Source organism: Pteropus medius, unplaced genomic scaffold, assembly GCF_902729225.1.
Source record: "Pteropus medius unplaced genomic scaffold, Ma_sr-lr_union100, whole genome shotgun sequence".
In the NCBI taxonomy this organism is placed as follows: Eukaryota; Metazoa; Chordata; class Mammalia; order Chiroptera; family Pteropodidae; genus Pteropus; species Pteropus medius.
In genome coordinates, this window is record NW_024355206.1 from 3150923 (window position 1) to 3169771 (window position 18849).

Consider the following 18849-nt stretch of genomic DNA (forward strand, 5'->3'; position numbering starts at 1 on the left):
CTCTCCTCGCTCAGGCCCAGCACGGCCGACAGGTGGCCGATGTAGCGGATGGCCAGGCGCAGCGTCTCGATCTTCGTCAGGCTCTGGCCGGCGGGCGCCACGGACGGCGGCAGGAAGCGGCGCAGCTCGTGCAGGGCGCGGGCGAGCGTGCGCATGCGCAGCTTCTCGCGCTCGCTGGCGCTCTGCCGCTGCCCGCTGCCCAGGCGGCTGCTCCGGGGGCCGCGCCTCCCGGCGGTGGGAGCACGAAGAACCGCGGGCGCGCCGGGATGCCCGGGGCTGGGCACGGGGCTGCTGGCCGGGGCGCTGCCCCAGGAGGTCGGAGACGAGGCCGGGGAGCAGCCGTAGTCCCTGTCGGAGGGCGGCGGTGGCTGATCTGCCCCCCAGCCCGCGGGGAAGACCCAAGACTCGGAGAGCGGCGGGCACAGGGACTGGGCCATGGCAGCAGCGGCGCGTCTGGGGACCGGCCGCCGAGGACCGCTTTATCCCGAGCCCAAGGTGTGAAGTGGCCCCTTCCAGGCCGCATCAGCACATCAAAGCGGGCTTGGGGCCTGGAGGGGGCGGGGCCTGACCCTTTGAACCAACCGAGGGGAGTGGCGCGAAGGTGCCGGCCGGTGGCTGCACCAGGTTGGCCACTGGTGGGCCCACGTATGGGCACCGGAGCCAGGCACTCGGCCCCCCACCCCCCATCCCGCGCCCAGTCCCGGGTGTTGGGCCAGCTCAACAGGTTAAAGGAAGCAGGATCAGAGAGAGCTGGAAGTCCAGTACCTGCGTTTGGGGCTGCTTTCAACCAGTTGGGGACCTTAGCAAATAATTCAATTCCCTTGCCCCTTCGTTTCCAATTTGTATAACGGGATCCTAGGGGCATGTTGCAGCCAGGTCTTTAGAATCAGCTAGAGACCGGGGGTGAGGCTATGATTCCTGCTAGAGGTGAGAGGAACAGTGATCCACTCCCTGAGGCAGGCTGGTTCTGGGCTGCACTCTTCCCTGGTGGAGGTGAGTGGGGGGAACACTGAGGGAGCTGTCCCAGGCACATCCAACAAGCTGGCCAAATCTGGTCAGGTTGCTGGACCATCTGAGCCCAGGGAGGGGTGAGCCTGCTGCCCTGCAGGACACCCTCAGCCTGGCAGGATCAGGGGCTTGGCCTATTGCCATAGCTGCCACTACTGGCCTCTGCCTGGTGTTCTGCCACTTTGGGGCAGGTATAACAGGCTCCGCCAATGAAATGTGACTGGAAATTACACAGAAAAAAACATTTGACAAAATTCAGCACCCTTCATGATAAAAATTCTCAGCAAACTAGGAATAGAGGGGAACTTTCTCATCCTGGTAAAAGGCATCTATAAAGAACATACAGACAACATCGTATTAAATAGTGAAAGACTGAAAACTTTCCCCCTAATAAGAAGGTAAGGATGTCTGCTCCTACGCATATGCCTATTCAGCATTGTTCTGGAGGGTCTAGCTTGTACAATAAGAAAAAACAAATAAAAGGCATATGGATTGGAAAGGAATAAAACTCTGTAGACAACATGATTGTCACATAGAAAATCTCAGAGAATCTACATTGCCTACCTGATCCCTTGGGTTGGAGTACGCACCTTCGTAATGGCTACTTCGTGTGTAATGCTCTCCAGCTGGACTGTGTAGTACCTGGTGTCTGGCTTGACGTCTTCATGAGAAGTGGTATCTAGGGTCTCTTTTATGCTGGGGGGTCTTATGTTTTGCATCTTCCATAGGTTCCAGCCCGTGAGACTGATGGGTGAGCTGGTTTGTAGGAAAGAAGGCCAACTGGCTTGGTACGTTCTCCCTGGGCATCTCTGCGCACTCCCATTGTTATCTGCTATGCCCTTGACCTCCTCTAACACCTTCTGTACTGCGCTGTCTGCAGTCTGTCCCATCATCACATCCAGGAGAGGCAGTGCCAAGCCACCCCTGGGAAGAAGGGGGAAGCCAGCTCCCTGGACCCATCTACCCCCAAGGATGGCCCCCCTTCTAGACCCTGGCTCCAGATTCCAGCCAAGAACCTAGTATTAGAGCCCAGTGACTGGGCCCTTTCGATCCCGCTGGATTGGAGGGAACAAGTGATTGAGTCTTGGTAGACTGTGTTGTGCACAGCACGGGAGGGGTGTGTATAAAGGCTGGACAGACAGGAGGGGTGAAACCTCAGAGGGTCTGGGCGCCTGGCTGCCAGCTTTCTGAATATCAAAAAATCCCTCCAATTCCCACATGATTGTGATTTCCACTAGTTTATTTGGCAACCTTGCTCCGAAGTGAATTTGTATTTTATTAAGTACAAAATCAACTAGACATACTTGGACAAGAGGCCATATGCGTAAAAGGCAGACTGTGTATCCTGAAAACACAGTTCTGGCCTCTGAGAATTCTCAGATCTGGAACCTAATAGTTGACATTCACTGAGTGCTTACACAGGAGCTACCAAGAGATCTGGAGCAGAACAGGGCACCATAAGTGCTGTATGATAAGAGGGTCTCTGGTGGCAGGGCTGAGGAAGGGTTAAAAAGACCCAGGGGTGAGTGTGGAAACCAAGAGCCCACAAAAATGGCATGAAAGAGGCAGAGTCTTCAGCCCTAAAGGCTGACACATTGGAGATGCCACACAGGAGTCCCTCCGTCTGAGTTCTCTGGGCACTGGCTGTGCAAAGGCTATGGTCAGTGGGCCTGATGGAGCCAAGTGGGGGCAGAAGAGGGACCCCCAACCTGGAGCCTGCGTCCTACCACCTTCCACCAGCCAGCCTCCATCTTCCCTTTCCCCATGCCTCTCTCATCTTTGATCTCCTTATCATGAGCCTCTCTGGTAGGTTCATTTGGGAGCAACCCCAGTTAATGAGTTCTCCAGGGCAGCAGGGCCCACACGCCCTCCTGCTGGGGTAAGGACTTCACACTTTGGGGGCCTGTGTTTTGACAAGTGCCGAGTCAGTGGCTCCTGTTCCCCTGCCTGAGCCTGCCTTCTCCTGCCAAAGTGTAAAGCTGGGAAATGAGGCCTGGGGGCAGCCCCACTGAGCAGAGGTGAGAGTTCCATGGGGTCCCTGGCCGCAGTAGGGGACAGGCAGGACAGGGCAGCACCCTCCTAGGCTGGGGCCCGGGCCTCAGCCTTCCCGCTAGGAACCGGCCAGCTTCCTCAGGTGAAGCCCGGGTCCTGGGCGCTGCCCCCCTTCCACCTCCCAGCCCCAGTGCCCTCATTTCCCGGCCAGCCCCTCTGACATAGGAGTGCTAATCAAAGGTGCTATGTCAATACTCCCCTTGCAGCCCCTAATCCCTGTCCCCTCTGGAGCCAGAGTCCCCCGGAGAAGGAAGCAGCTCTTCTAAGCCAGCCTGCCTACCATCAGCAGGCGCAGCCCCTGGGAAGCTCCGAATTTGGGGGTACCCTACTGCCAGGGGTCTTCCTGCCACACCTCGCACCATCCGGAGAAGCAAGCCCTTTCAGGAGAGTGACTATTATTTACAAAGTCCCCACCTTCAGACAGCCTAGGACACCCCTCTGGAGTGTGGCCCATGTGGGTTAAAATCCCTGTCCTGCCCTAAACTATCTGTGTCACTACTCTCTGTCCCTGGGCCCCAGCTTCTGCTTCTGTGCCACGGTAATGCCTACTGTGCTGAAGCTGCAAGGATCAAATCATCCCGCAGAGACGTGCTTGAGGCAGCGCCCACGTGCATGTTTGCTGCTGTCACCTGGGGCCTGGCACTGTGTCGGAGCCTGGCTGGGTCACACAACTCACAACCACACTGTGATGTGGGTGTTGCTGACCCACTTTGTAGATGAAGAACTGGAGTGGTGAGAGGTTGTCCTATGTCACATGGCTAGAAGGGGCAGAGCTGGGGTCCGTTTGGCCATGTCTCGGGCCACAGCCTTGTGCTGCCTCCCTGCCCCCTCCACTGTCTCCTCGGGAGGACTAGAGTGGCTCCTTACCTCCTGGAGGGCTGCCCTGAGAGTGGGGGTGCCAGGGTAGGAGCAATGCCCTGGAGTCCTCACGTCCCAATGGAACCTTGCTCTATGTCACAGAGACCTGTGGAGATTAAAAAAAAAAAAGGTTTCCAGGGCCATCCTGGACCTGCTGAACCAGAATCCCTGAGGATGGAGCCAGAGGGTCTGGGTCTGAAAAGTGAAATCTCCCCAGAATTAGGAAACTCGGCCACTTTTGAGAAAGTGTCCTATGGTGAACACCCTCCAATGCAGAGAGTGGAGAAGGCACTGGGAAGTGCCTGGCCCCCCACCATGGGTCTTAAGCACCCCTGGGTCATGAATGGATGAGGATGTGCTTGGGCCAGAGAGGAGGCTGAGGCCACCTGGAGCCCAGAGCAGTCAGAGGGCCCAGCACAGAGGTTCCCAACTCCTCCTCCACCTCCCTCCTTCCCCAGCTGCCTCCCAGCTACGCCCCCAGGCTCCCAGGGCACCCCTTCCAACTGAGATCACCCCCTCTCCTCACACCTCTGGCTCCTGGAGCCACTGAGTTGGCAAGCCATATGGAATAGATTATTCTAGACCCAAGATAATCTGATTATCTTGGCCATGGATCAGCTGAGTGAGCAGCCAGTGGAAGTCACAGGAGGCAGAGGGGTGATGAGGAGGGAGGGGGTGGGAAGAAAGGAGAGAGATCTGGCGGATTCCAGACGGGCTCGAGAGGAAGTGCCAGAATCTCCGTGGTCCTAGGAGCCAGGGTAAGTAGAAAGCGTCTCTCTCCGTAGGGTAAGTGGATGCTCCTTCATTTCATCTGGGTAAGCAGAGGAGGGTCTACATTTTACAGTGAAAGGCGGGAAAACTGGGGCATCGGGGGAGGATGCAAACGTGAATGTGGGGAAACCTGTCACATAGCACCTGTTTCTCCAGGTGTAAAATGGAGCAGGGACTCCTAGCTGCCTGCTGAGATGTCCTGAGAGCACTGCACGCCTTTGCGGGAAAGCATCCGTCTCAGGCCGCAGTGGGGACCCCTGAACCATGCACCCAGGACACAGTGTACGGATAGGCAGGCACATGCGTTATGTTGAGAACATGCCCTTGCGTTCCCAGCCACAACCAGCAGAGGGTACTGCCCAGCTGCTTGGGAACTTGGGATCTTGAAAAGGGCAGACCTACAACCAGACAGAGGCCTTTTTCCTGGAGCCACGGCCAGTGTAGGGCAGGAGTGATGGGTACCAGAAGCTAAGTAGATGTGTCACAGATGCCATGACCGGTGTAAGAAGTAGGTAAAGGTGGCTAGCACTGGTGTGATGGGCTGTGTGACCCCAACAGGCCACTTGCCTTCTCTGGACCCAAGTTTGCTCATGTCCACTGGAAAAAACACACATCTTTGTGCAGAGAGGCAGTGCAAGACGGAGCCTAGAAGAATGAGGTGACGGGACTGGCTCAGGAGGGTAGGGGCAGGCAGGGATAAGGTCCCTCCCCCACTTTCCTACACACACCCCTGGGAACAAAGTTTGAAAACAGTCAAACCACAAGCCGACTGAATCTCTAGGCAGCAGATGCCTTGGGCTCTCTACCCATGCCAGCTGCCTGGTGAGGATTTGCAGGCTCAGGTGAGCTGCCAACTTGGAGCGCATCCAATACCGGTCCTTCTAGAAAGCACAGGATGGAGCTCTCTTCAGGCAAATGTACAGGTTTCGGGGCCCCTTCTAACCCCGCCCCTGCCCTCGCTGACTGCTCGCAATAGCACAGTGAGGTGCCAAGACAAAGATGAATCCTGGCAGGAACGCAAGGTTTAAAGGGCCAGCCCTGGCCACCAGGCTGGAAAACCTAGCCTGGGTTCCCACAGCAAGTTACTCAGGCCCTCAGCCAGCTCTAGGTCCTCCTCCCCAAGGGACAGGAAAGAAGGAGACCCCACTCCACCTCCCAGAAGTATGTGAATTTAGACTCAACATATAGCAGAGGGGGTGGGGGGGTCGTTCCTAGGACTGAGCTAGAAGGCCTGGGCAGGGCCCGGGAGAATGAGGAACCTCTGGGCAGCCTCCTTTGCCAGTGGCTGGGCGTCAGGGCTCTCCCTGGACAAAGTGGGGAATATCTAAGGGGTTAGAGCTTAAACTGACCGACTAATATATGAAACAGCAGAAGGGTTTTACATGATCAGTACTATGTGCCTAACACTGAGGAAAGGATGAACTCAGTGCTTGACTCTGGGGATCTCCAACCATGAGAAATCGGATCTAGCCTTTGGCCTAAGCCAAGGTTTTCTTCACCCTTGGAGGTTATGCCCCAGTACAGGCACTGGGCATGCACGGTTAGCACCTGGCACGGCAGCCAGGCTTGTGAGGTGCCCCAGGGGTGCCGGCACGTGCTGCTGGCTGCCCAGAACCAGGACTCACCTCCCAGGCTCCCCGGGGCTGGCTGAGGCTTTGGAACAGCCTGAGCATACCCTTTGCCCAGCAGTTCCCCTCACTGGAATTCATCCTGATTAGAAAAGATGGAAGGTTCAAGTGGGAACATATTGCTGAGTGACAGAACCCAGCTGCAGACAAATCCATTCCGTGTGACACTACTGACATAAGCAGAAACATAAGAAAACGAGAATCTAAAAAACAAGCCCTACACAGAAAGTCACTGAATGACACCATGTACTTTGTGAAGGCCTACTACGTAAATGCATGGACTAAGGCCTCGGTGTGCTTGCCAAATCCGTAATGACGTGACAGGACTTATTTGGTGTGAGAGGGGGGCAGGTCTGGGTTCTGGGGGTGGTCAAGGAAGACATCAATCTTATCTGTAATGTTTAAATCTTTTACATGGGGATTGCATTCATGTTAATGGACAATTTAAAAAATATATGTTTAATTATAGGCATATTGCAAACAACACCTCCGATAAGGGCCTAATATCCAAAATATACGAAGAACTCATACAACTCAATAACAACAAAAAAACAAATGCTCCAATCAAAAAATGGGCAGAGGACCTGAACAGACACTTCTCCCTAGAGGACATACAGATGGCCAACAAATATATGAAAAGATGCTCAACATCGCTAGCTATTAAGGAAATGCAAATCAAAACCACAAAGAGATACCATCTCACACCTGTTAAAAGAGTTGTTATCAACAGGACAAGTAATAACAAGTGCTGGAGAGGATGCGGAGAAATAGGAACCCTCATACACTGCTGGTGGGACTGCAAACTGGCACAGCCACCATGGAAAACAGTATGGAGGTTCCTCAAAAAACTAAGAATTGACCTACCATATGATCCAGCAATCCCTCTACTGGCTATTTACCTCAAAGACTTGAAAACTCATATCTGAAAAGATATTTGCACATTGATGTTCATAGCAGCATTATTCACGGTGGCCAGGACATGGAAGCAACCAAAGTGTCCTATGATAGATGACTGGATAAAGCAGCTGTGGTGCATATATACAATGGAATATTAGACATAAGAAGAGATGAAATACTGCCATTTGCGACAACATGGATGGATCCTGAAATAATCTTACTAAGCGAAATAAGCCAAAGAGAAAAAGTTGAAAAATCACATTATATCACTTATATGTGGGATATAAACCTAAAAGCAACAAATGAGCATGACGAACAAACTCAATAACAACTCATAGAGGGGATGGGGGAGGTAGATGGGGGGAAAAAGTAAATAATTTTTTCAATTAAATAAATAATAAATAAATAAATAAGTTTTAAGAAAATCAATAAATAAATTATAAAGATGAACCCATGCGGAAAACTTTAAGGTGTCTGTCTGTGTATACTAGAGAATCTGTTATTGACCTGTTACCACCACGCCATGGAGTACTAGGCAGGCCTTCAGGAATACATACACTGATACGAAAAGTGATCTTAATACATCAGTGAGAAAAGATGGTTACAAAACAATGTACTCTCTAAATACCCAAAGGAATCGAAAGCAGGAACTAGAACAAACATTTGTAAGCCAACATTCATATCAGCATTAGGCACAATAACCAAAAGATGGAAACGACCCAAATGTCCATCAACTGATAACTGCATAAACAAGATGTGATCTACATGTACACAGTGGAAAATTATTCAACCGTGAAAAGGAATGAAGTTAGGGCACGTACTACACCATGAATCAACCTTGAAGACATTATACTAAATGAAATAAGCCAGACACCAAAGGGCAAATACTGTATGATTCCACTTATAGGAAGCACCTAGAATAGTCAAATTCCTAGAGACAGGAAGCATTTTAGAGGTTACTGGGAACTGGGGGGAGGAGGGTAAGGGGGAGTTGTTTTATGGGTACGGAGTTTCTATTTGAGGTGATAAAGTTTTGGAAATAGAAGTGGTGATGGTTGCAAAACACTGTGAATGTAATTAATGCCACTGAATTGCACATTTAAAAATGGTTAAGGTGGAACATATTAATGTTACACATATTTTACCACAATTAAAAAAACTGTAAATGTAATATATAAAAGCTATTAAATTGTACACTTTAAACAGGTGACTATACAGTATGTGAATTATATCTCCATAAAGCTGTTTAAAAAAAGTAAATATATATACCAGAACCTTCAAAATTGGAAAAACAAAAAAACCCTGACATGCTCTCTTAAAGCCTCTACATGTATTTTCGTGTATTTGTAAGGATGCCTAGAAAAGGCTAGGATGGGGGAAAAAATGAAAGAGGTTGGGATGCAGAGATACGGGCCAACGTGCTAACGTGGTTCTCTCTGGGTGGATGGAACTGTGGGCATTTAAAATTCCCTGCGTTTTGATGACCTGCATCTTCTCACTTTTCTGTAACAAGCATGCATTGCTTTACTAATTAACGGAAGGAAGGGAAGAAGGGAGGGAGACTTTGCAGACCTCCCCGCCCCCACCCTGCCACGCTTCCCAGCATTCCAGCTGGTGGGCCCGACCCCTTGGAGGCTGGGTCTTCCTTCCCAGAGTCTGGGGATCCTGGAGTGGGCACCCGTCATTCTCCCTCTCCATCCTTCCCAGGAACTCCAGGACCAGAAGGTCACTCCTCTCCAGCAGGGCAGGCAGGCAGGACTTGTGGAGTCCCACGTGCTCAACACACAATGCTCCACCTAATCCTCCCAGCAAGGACACCCATTTCATTGATGAAAAGGCTGAGGCTCAGGGGGCTGAGCCCAGGCATGGCTGGCCCTAGGCCTGGGAGCTGGACTCTGCTGGACTCTGGCCCCTCCACGCCAGCCTCCCCGGCTCATCTCTTTTGTTGGAGGGAGAGCAGGGAGCTCCCGTCCCTGCCCCCGGCCACTGGGCAGTTCCCTGGGTGCCTGTGGCCTCGGCCCCTCCTGTGCTTCCCCAGCCAGCAGTGGCCTTCCCACATCCTTCCCACTTTCCTCCACACTCTCTCTCATTCCGTCCTCCACGGCCCACTCCCAGTGCCCCTGCCCTGATCCTAGTAGCCCCTGCCCTGATGTGACCGCAGCCTCCTGCCTGGTTTCTCGTGGACTCGCCGCCTCCCTGAGTTCAAACTCCTCACCCAGCTCAGTTTCCAGTACCCACCTGCTCGCCCATATCTTCTCCACTGTCCCAGCCCCTCCCCAGGGTTCCAGCCCCCTTGGCATTGCCCAAATGAGCCCTGGGCCCCGTCACTCCCAGATTTGGGCTCACACCTATCCCTGCTGCCAGGAATGCCCTGCCTCCACTTGGAGAAGATTTCAGGGCCCTCCCTTCCTCCTGCGACCCGCCCTGATGACCGGCCAAGGAGCACCTCTGCCGTCCATGCGCTCCCAGCACACCAGGCCACCGCAGACTCACAGCCAACCTGTCCTCTCTGCCCACCTCCAGCAGGAGCTCTGAGACGGCAGTGAACTCGTCCCTCCCTGGAGCCCTCACCCCGGCCCGGACAGTGTGTCCCAGCAGTGTGCTGCATGGCCTCTGTGGCTCCAACCCTGGCGCTAGGGGTTCTCAAGCAAATGATAGGACCCCTCTGGGCCTGGTTTCCCCGCCTGAGCAAGAGGACAGCAGAGGCTGAAGTCCTGGGGTTTGCGCACTGAATGGTTCTCGCAGGCACAGCCCTCACACCGTGTATGTGCTGGAAAGACAGGCGGTCTGAGGCCGGGTCAGCGGGAGCTCCATCCCCAGCGGCTGCTCTGGGACCTTGTCCTGGTGGCTGTCAGGCTCTGAGTCTCCCAGTGACACTGGTGGCGCCCTGCCTAGCAGGGCCTTGTCACTGAGATTCCCTGGCTGTGTCCGGAGTCATGTGCCAGCCCCGGGGCTGGGGAGGGGTACTATCTGGGCAGGCTGACTCAGGGCTCCCAGGCCCCTCTGTACTCCCCCACTTCCTCCTTGCCATTCCAGGGACACAGGTCTTGCCTTCTCCCTGGGCCTCCTAGGGCGCATACCTGCAGCCTCCCACCCCCACCCCAGAAGTGCGTTCTGCGCTCTCTGAGGGGCCTGCTGCCTGGCTGTTTTGGAGGCCCCTACACACCCTTGTTCCCAAGTTGACACCTTTTCTCCTGGGGGAGGCGGCCTTGTGTCAACAGGCAGAGTGGAGGTGTGAAGGCAGCCACAGTGGCCAAGGGGGCGGCTGGCCTGGCCCTCCCTGCTCGGCTGGTAATGAGAATACCACACGGCCCCTGCAGCCCCCAGCAGACTGCCTATCTCCTTCCCTCCCACGTTCCCACAGCCCGGAAGGGAAAGAAGACCTATGGGGCAGAGGCAGGCCTTAACCTGGCTCCAGCTCCTTGGACCTGCTCCTGGGAGCCCGGCACCGCCTGCCCAGGAAGAAGGAACAGGTGGGGAACGGGAGCCGGGGTTGAACAAACGGTGAGGCCTGTGCAAGACCACTAAGAGCAGGTCCTCCCATGGCCCTGAGCGCGCCAGAGCTGCAAGAGCATGTTCGGGACCCAACCTGGGCCTCTGCCCTCCTCATCTGGCCGGTGCTCGGGGGCAAAGTCCTGGGAAGCCAGTAAGGGGATGATGGGATGGAGGCCTTGGTGTCCTCACCTATATAAGAGGAACGTTGAAATGGGCACTGCTGGGCTCACAGCATCAAGCTGACTGGTGCCACAGAGGGAAGCTCAGCCAAGGGTCACAGTGGCCTTGTAGTTCCAGCCCCAGAGTAGGCTCAGCTGAGCCAGAGCTTGAGGCACAGGGGAGAGCGGGGCTGGGGTGTTAAGAGTGCTGACGCACGTGTGGCCTCATTCTGCCCTCCCCTAGCCAGGATGCCCTGAAGGGTCCCCTGTGGCCTCTGCACTCCAAGAGTGCCCAAAGGCCTGAGGTGGCAGCTCTTGTTCTCTCCCTGATTTATGGCCTCAGCTCTAAAAGTACCTTGAGATTCTCAGGTCCAACCCCTTTGTTTTACGGAGCTTGGCAGAAGCAATAACCATGATCCACTGCACTCTATGTGCCTACAGGGTAGTGATCATCTCCAGCATAGGCCACTCACTCCCAAAACAGCCCCTCTGATCTTAGAAAGTTCTTCAGACTCCCCCTGGAGTTTTTTCCTCCGGGCATCTGGAGACATCACATCCCTAATTATTTTTTTTTCTTTTTAGACAAAGCAGCCCCAGGTCCTTCAGCTGTTTCTTTGTTGATCTGGCTTCAAGCCCCTCACCACCCTCCCTTCCCTGAGTTTATCCCCATTCCTCATAAACTGTGGCCCCTGGGTTTTCCCGCTTTCTCTGGGTATGGTTCACCATGCCTGGGGAATAAAAGACCAGTCTCCAGTGGTTGGAGACCCCATTTCTTGCCAGTGGGAAGGGGATCGCATTTGCTTCTCGTGCCCTTGATGCCTGCAAGGAATGGTTGCTACGCCCTTTCTAAACCTGCTATTCACATGCTGCCTCCTGACCCTGAACTCAGAGAGAGGACACACAGGGCTCCATTGACTCCACCTAATTAGATCTGATGGGTTCTTCAGCCTGCCAGGATCCTGGCTGTTACCCAGTTCACTTCTTGGGTTTGGATCTTACCCCACATTAGATCAGTTCATACCTTCATTCGAATTCATAATGCTGCCCATGACAAGGCTGGGAATAGAGCCAGTGACACATCACTAGAGACCTTCCTCCAGGTGAACATCCATCCATTCATCTGTGGGAACAATGAATCGTTTATGAATTCACTTTACTGAAATGTCATCCAGCTCACACAGCCCCATTTGTTGACAAGGATAACCTAGGAACTTTATTATATGGATGGGAATTGTGTCTGGCTGCTCACAGGACACACCCAAAATGATGATGACTTAAACAAGATGGTGATTTATTTTCTCTCACATTAAAGACATTCAGGAGGAAACGGTCCTGGACCAGTGTGGCACTTCCACTGTAACTGATGCCTCAGGTTTCTTTCTGAATTTTGTTTATAGCTGTCAATTACATGTATATAAACTTCTTGACTGTGTCAGAGTTTTGTAGTAATGTGCAGCTTTGGATGAATAAATGATAATATACTTATACTACATTTGCCATTATTTCAATCTCAAAAGTATAGGACTGTTTTCTAAATCCACACTGCCCTTAGAAAAAGTAGTATTTTTTTTTTTACCTTGGTTTAAACTCCTTTAAGTTATGAAATGTTGCATGATTAACTGCTTCTTTCCAAAGAAAGCCTGTTTTAAAACAGGCATAGTTAACTGATTCCATCTTCTTTTTGTGGTATGGACAAATTTAAAAATACCCTCTCCTTATTCATAGCAACTAGCATAAACTAAACAATAGTTATCTTCACCAACATTATTCCATGTCGACTATTACTTTATCATAATGTTACAGTGGTAACATGAGCATCTTTTCTCCAATATATTTTAAATTCAGTTCTGAGGAGAAAGTGATGTAATTTCATCATCGAAGGCCTATCTTTACCTCCTGTCACCTTTTTTTTCTCCCTAGTTAAAATTATCCTCTATTATTGAAAAGGATGAACAATGAAATTAAATATGACCAAGTATGAGTCAGCTAAATATGTTCTGACATGGGATGCTCTAAGATATGCTGCTGAATGAAGAAAGAGCAAGTCACAGGCTGGTATGTGCAATGTTCCATAATGTTACCTCATTGATACTACGTGTTTTCTAAGGATACATGCTGATGTGAAATGAATGCATGGACCAGGTCTGGAAGGACATGACAATCTAACAATAACTGTTACCTTTGGGGAAGGGTTATAGGACTTCTTACAAAGAGAATGTATTCATTATGCAATGTGCGTAACTGAAAGTTAATTTTTAAAAACCACCATAAAAATACGAGGCCATTTACTACTTCAGGCTGGTATGGGTTAATCTAGTCCTGACACATTATCGTGTTGGCCTTTAGTTACTGGTTACTAATTTTTTTTTTTTTTAATGTCACACATCTGCTCAAAAGTCAGTTTGGCTCCCCACTGCCTTGGGGAGGAAGACCCAAATTCCTAGCCTGGCACCCCGCATGGTGTGCTCCACTCTCCCCAACACCATCCCTGCATGCCATTCCTGAAGCACCTTCAGTCCCAGCAAATTGCCACGCATTTGCTTATGCCGGTCCCATACCCAGAATGCTCTCTGCGTGCCTCTTTCCCTGTGCAAGTCCTACTCATGGTTCAAGGCCCAGCTGTGACCTCTCCAGCTCTGAGGCCAAGCTCTACAGTCCTTGGCCCTCATGAAGCTGTTAGCCTCCAAGTTCAGCCCTTTTTTGGAAGATCGCAAAGGACACTGATGCCTCCTTTAAACTGGAATTATTGCTGAGGAGAGTTTGAACTTTATAAACTTGACTATGGCCAAGCTTATACTGAGACTATAATAGTCCTGTGAGTAGATAGGTAATTATTATTCCTGTTTTATAGAGCAGAAGGCTCAGACAGGTTAAGGGCTCTGCCCAAGGGCACAGAGCTAGTTAGTAGTGGGCCTACTTATTATAAATGGCCAGTTTATTCGTCTCTCCCACAAAACTGAAATCTCATGAGAGCAGAGACCACAACTAGTTTGTTCTTCCTGGTGTGCCTGACACTTACCAGTTGCTAAATAAATATGAATTAAATGAATAATGCCTACGAGCATCTTGAAATGTAAGCACCTTTTTATAAAATGATAGCACCAAACTTTTAGCCCATTTGCCAGGTCTATATCAAGTGGTTCATGGATGGTTCCACTCAGTACCAGTAACCATCCTAGGTGGGGGTTATTCTAGATTACTGTTGAGGATGAGGAAGCTCAGTCTCAGAGGAGTTAAGTCATCTGCCCAGAGTCACACAATAAATAAAATGGGACTGACTCTGGCCGGCTTGAAGAGCTCACCTTCCCTCATTTCAACACCTGCACCCCATTCGTTCTTCTCCAAGCTGATCTGTTCTATTTTTCAGGAAGAGAAACTAACTGTGGGCAGTAGGATGACTTTCTCAGTGTCACTCAACAAATCAGCGAGTGCACGTTCCCAAGAACCCAGGAAGGGTCCACCTGTATGGTCAGCCCTCCCACCTCCATCAGTGTTGGCAGGTCCCTCAGGGTTTGTATTGATGCCTTACGAGCACACCTGTAGGCACTGGGTGGAAGTCACTAGGCACAGCCCCCTGGGGACCGGTGATGAGAGAGGCAGCCTCTCTTCGCAGGGGTCCATGAGTCACCCAAGACGATGATGGCATTGCCCACCATTGTTGGACTCCTGGGCACTCACCCTGCACAGTGGATGGGGCGGAGTGGGTGAGAACCCGGTGAGAAGCTTAGCAGCTCCCTCCAGATGCGAATTGTCTCTCCCACACTTCCCGGGCTGCAGGGGCCTCCATTAGAGCCCCTGAGGAGTCAGAATCTACACCTCTGCAAATGGGCCCGCTTTCCCAGGGCCCCCCTGCCCAGACCTTCCCTGGGCTCTGTGGGTTTTGACACCTCTCTGTAACCTGGCAGGGGGCCGCGTCGCACCTTTGGTCCAGATAAAAGCTCAGACCTGGAGGTGGCTGGGCCAGCCGCGCAGAGCCTGCCGCCTGGCCATGGCCCAGTCCCCTCCTCTGCAGAGCCTCGACCACTGGATCTTACCCCAGGGTTGGGGCTGGGCCGGCCACTCGGACTCCACATCCCCGGCCTCCTCCTCAGATTCGTCGGGCTCGTGCCCTTGCGACAGTGCACGCGGCTCCTCACAGCCCGCGCCCCCGGCCCGAGGAGCCTCCACCACAGAGACCGGCCCCACGGCGCCGGGACGAGCTCGGCCGGGACCCGCCGGCGGGCAGCGGCAGAGCGCCAGCGAGCGCGAGAAGCTGCGCATGCGCACGCTCGCCCGCGCCCTGCACGAGCTGCGCCGCTTCCTGCCGCCGTCCGTGGCGCCCGCCGGCCAGAGCCTGACGAAGATCGAGACGCTGCGCCTGGCCATCCGCTACATCGGCCACCTGTCGGCCGTGCTGGGCCTGAGCGAGGAGAGTCTGCGGCGCCGGCGTCGGGGACGCAGCGACTCGACGCTCCCGCGGGGCTGCCCGCTGTGCCCCGACGGCGGCCCCGCGCAGGCGCAGACGCAGGCGCGCGGCCCGGGCCTGGGCTCCGCTGCCGCGTCCGCGGGGTCCTGGGGGTCCCCGCCCGCCTGTCCTGGAGCCCTAGCGGCGCCCGAGCGCTTGGAGAGCAGGCTCCCCGACATGGGTCGTCCCTGGGTGACACCCCCGTACTGCGCCGGGGTGCAATCGCTCCCTCAAGTGTCGCAAGGGAGAGCCCCCGATGCAGCCCTTTGGACACCGTCCCAAGCCTGTTTCGGAACGCAGACATCCCCACAGCCCAGGAACCAGGCCACGCCCTGGACACCGCCCCCCACGGCCCCGGAGGTGGCTGCCATGTACCAGGTATCGCCGTGGCCCTCACCACTTCCCTGGGGTGGTCCTCCGGCTTCAGTTGGAAATGGACAACGGGTGGGTAGACTCTGATCTCCTGAGAATCTCATACTTTTTACATCCCTGTTACCTAACGCAACCCTGATTAGGGGTGGAGAGAAGCTGAGGAGAGAATGGAGAGGATGCCAGCCTCCTCGGGGAAAGAGGTGGGGTCCCAGGGAGTTAAGGTCACCTCCACCTAGAAGTCTCCACAGCTTTGTGGAAGAGGGAGGAGTCCTCAGACTTGCTACTTCCACCCTGGCCTCTGGAGGTGGCAGGGGCCACTGTCAGGAAATGCTTTCCAAGTGTGCCAGGAAGGGTTACTGGGGTAGGGTGAGGGGTGGGGGGGTGGCCTCGGGGTTGGGGCTTCCTGTTAGATCACTAGCTGTGATCTCTCCACGTTTTCTTCAAGCTTCATTCGTTCATGGGCCTCGTGAATGAATGAATGAAACGTGATCCATGAAAGAGCATATTAATAACCAAAATTTATTGAACGCCTACTGTGTCCCCCACACCATTCCCAGCACTTTACATGTGTTGACTCATTCCACCTTCCAGCAATCCAATGAAGTAGGTGTTATCATCCCCATTTTATAGATGAGAAAACAGACTAAAAGAGGTTATCTGAGTTCTCAGAGCTAGTGAGTAGCAGAGCTGAGATTTGAACCCTGGCAGGTACTCGTAATCACTTGGCTTCACTGCATTCGTGGTGTCAGGGCTGTTCAGAAGCTGCCAGCCTCATTCTGGGGAGCATCCAGGTTTGCGATCTCAGGGTATCTGGCAGTGGCCCACTAACCAGCTGCCCTTGTCTCTCTTGCAGGGTATCTCTGGGTCTCAGGAATCCAGTCTGTTGCCAGAAAACCCACCCCTCCTGCCCCGCCCAACATACCAGAGACTCCAGCCTCAGACCCAGTGGGGATGCTGGAGCCACAGTGCAGAGGTGCTACCCAGCTCGGAGGACCAGGAACCAGGCCCTGCCTTCCAGCCTAGTGATGAAAGCCCTCTCCAGAACTCAGGCCTGCAGCTCAGTGGCTGCCCTGAACTTTGGCAAGAAGATATAGAGGGGGGTCATTTAGGCATCTTCTACTAAAGGCCTTGTCTGTCCCCTTTCCAGCTAGGAGTCAATCCCGTAGCGTGGGCCCCTCATTTGTGACGTCAGTGGCTTTTGAGCTTTACTTTAGCCAAGGATCCCTTTTTCAAGTGATATCTTTCATGGAAGCAGTGTCTGAAACATAATTGGTGGCCTCCTGGGCTGGGGCTGGGGCAGTGCCCTCCACTCCTTGCCACCCCCCAGAATGACCAGTGCCCTGCAGAGCATAGCCTGAGCTATAGTACGACAGTAGCTGCTTGACCATGAGGTTGGCAGGGCTGGGACTGGTGGGGCAGTGGGTTCAGAGGGGAGGGTTGGGGAGAGGGCAGAAACCTATGCTTTGATTTGTTTTTAAAAAAAAAAAGACAACAAAAATTTGGTTTGGTCTGTTTTTCTTCTATCAACCTGGGTTTTTATGGTCTCTGGGAAAAGAAAAATGTTCCCATACTGTGGGGACCAATTCATGCTGCTCTTCCCCTTCCTGAATCCAGGCCTACCTACCAAGGTTGCCGTGGGCCCTCACATGCCAATTGGACCATATGTATTGCGCAGGGACTCCATCTGGCCTGCTGTGCAAGGCGGCACAGGTGGGTTGATACTTGGACCTGTTAAACTTGCCTCAGATCCATCACTGTTGCCCTTTTCCATCCTCGTAAGTGCGTTCCTGCTGACCCGTACGGCTCTTTCACAATAATGTGAAATTGTTTCCATAGATGCCTGTCAGTAGCTCCCACATCCTAGGCCAGCATGTTAGTTTGCTCGGGCTGCCCTCACAGAATACCTCACAGAACAACAGAAATTTGTATTCTCACAGTTCTGGAGGCCAGAAGTCCAAGATCAGGGTATCAGCAGGTTTGGTTTCTTCACATGCAGATGACCACCTTCTTTCTGTGTCTTCACATGGTCACCCCTTGGCCTGTTTGTGTCTTAATCTCCTCTTCCTATAAGGATACCAGTCATTAGGTTCCACCCATTCAAACTCATTTTACCTTAATCACCTCTTTACAGGCTCCATCTACCTCCCAGGTGGGTATGGACGTCAGAGCCCTGGCTCCTTCCCTAGTGCTCTTTCCTCCCCAAGAAAACCCAAGGTCTTGGCTCGAGTTTCACAGCATCTGCCCCGAAGGCAGAACTAAACAACTGCCCATCGCCTTCCCTTGGCTCCCACCCATCTGGGATCAGTCTTACAGGAACAGAGAGAAGTCTCCCTGGTCCAGTCACTGACAGTCATGCTCCCGTGCAAGGGCTGGAGTGTAACCCAAGAGAATCTTGGCCTTCGCCAGCAGTGGCCAGAGCCAAGTGTCCTCTAGAACTTGGCAGCCTTGTTCTCCCAGGGGCTCTTCTAGGAGGCACCAAGGTAGGGGCGAAAGGCTGCCCCCACCCTAGATGGAGTTGCCTGTGAGACACCCTACATGCTGCTGGAGTAAGGGGAGCAGGGCCCAAGGGCACTGGGCTAATCCCCACCTCTGTCCTCACCCTCTGCAGGAGAAGGCTCAGCCCAGCCTCTTAGGAACAGCAGGCCCCTTGGCCCTATCCATCTGGTCCACGGCTCCATCCTAGCCATGCTGTTCCTGACTGCACCTCTCTGCTAAGTAATTAGCAGGGGACAGGGGCTGATGCTGGTGCCCTTCCTCGGATGACTACCCACAACTTCTTGGGGACCCCAGTCACCATCTGTGAGGCTGGACATTTGCTGAGAGCTTCTCCCAAGCTTTTTGATGATCTCACAGTGTAGAGGCCATGCCTCCTGAGGAGGGGAGTGGGGAGAGGGCACTGCCCCCCATCCCCCTAGCCCCTGCTGCTTCTTGCTGATCCTTAGGTCCTGCCTTTCTTCATGGCCTTGAGCACCAGACAGGGACTTAGCAGCCTGGCTTCTACTGGGCTCCTGCTCTGTGTGAGACCTTGAGCAGGGTTCTGCACGCAGATCTCTGGCTCTGCGTGTCCTTGCTGCGGCCCGAGAACCAGTTTCTGTCATCCACACAGGGCCTTATGAATGCCATTGTTTTCAGTTGTTAGGTGGCCTGAGCATATAATGTGTGGATG

The 18849-nt window shown here is 53.1% G+C and overlaps 2 protein-coding genes across 3 annotated transcripts; one reads left to right on the plus strand and one right to left on the minus strand.

The window, feature by feature from the left end:
* Positions 1 to 2: 2 nt before the first annotated feature.
* On the minus strand, positions 3 to 15041 carry MESP1 (mesoderm posterior bHLH transcription factor 1; the record flags this gene model as incomplete). The annotated part of the gene is made up of 4 exons (XM_039858324.1): positions 14902 to 15041; positions 11889 to 11987; positions 3928 to 4024; positions 3 to 1764 (listed from the first exon to the last, which is right to left on the minus strand). A coding segment is annotated over exon 4 (435 nt), but the record flags the coding sequence as incomplete, so codon positions are not given.
* MESP2 (mesoderm posterior bHLH transcription factor 2) lies at positions 14841 to 17419 on the plus strand. 2 transcript variants are annotated; one of them, XM_039858425.1, is made up of 2 exons: positions 14841 to 15755; positions 16537 to 17419. In XM_039858425.1, the coding sequence occupies exons 1-2, from the start codon at positions 14856 to 14858 to the stop codon at positions 16804 to 16806; spliced, it is 1170 nt and encodes a 389-aa protein (XP_039714359.1). In that variant the 5' UTR covers positions 14841 to 14855; the 3' UTR covers positions 16807 to 17419. The 2 variants fall into 2 exon arrangements, with proteins under 2 accessions (XP_039714359.1, XP_039714360.1); XM_039858426.1 differs by having other exon boundaries at positions 14841 to 15689; positions 16537 to 17413.
* The last annotated feature ends 1430 nt before the right edge of the window (positions 17420 to 18849 follow it).

What these genes read in the sequence shown, in the direction of transcription:
- MESP2 (XM_039858425.1), top strand. Translation starts at nt 14,856, where the DNA reads ATGGCCCAGTCCCCTCCTCTGCAGAGCCTCGACCACTGGATCTTACCC. An exon ending in CAGTTGGAAATGGACAACGG is followed by an intron (nt 15,756 to 16,536) that starts GTGGGTAGACTC and finishes TCTCTCTTGCAG; the next exon opens with GGTATCTCTGGGTCTCAGGA.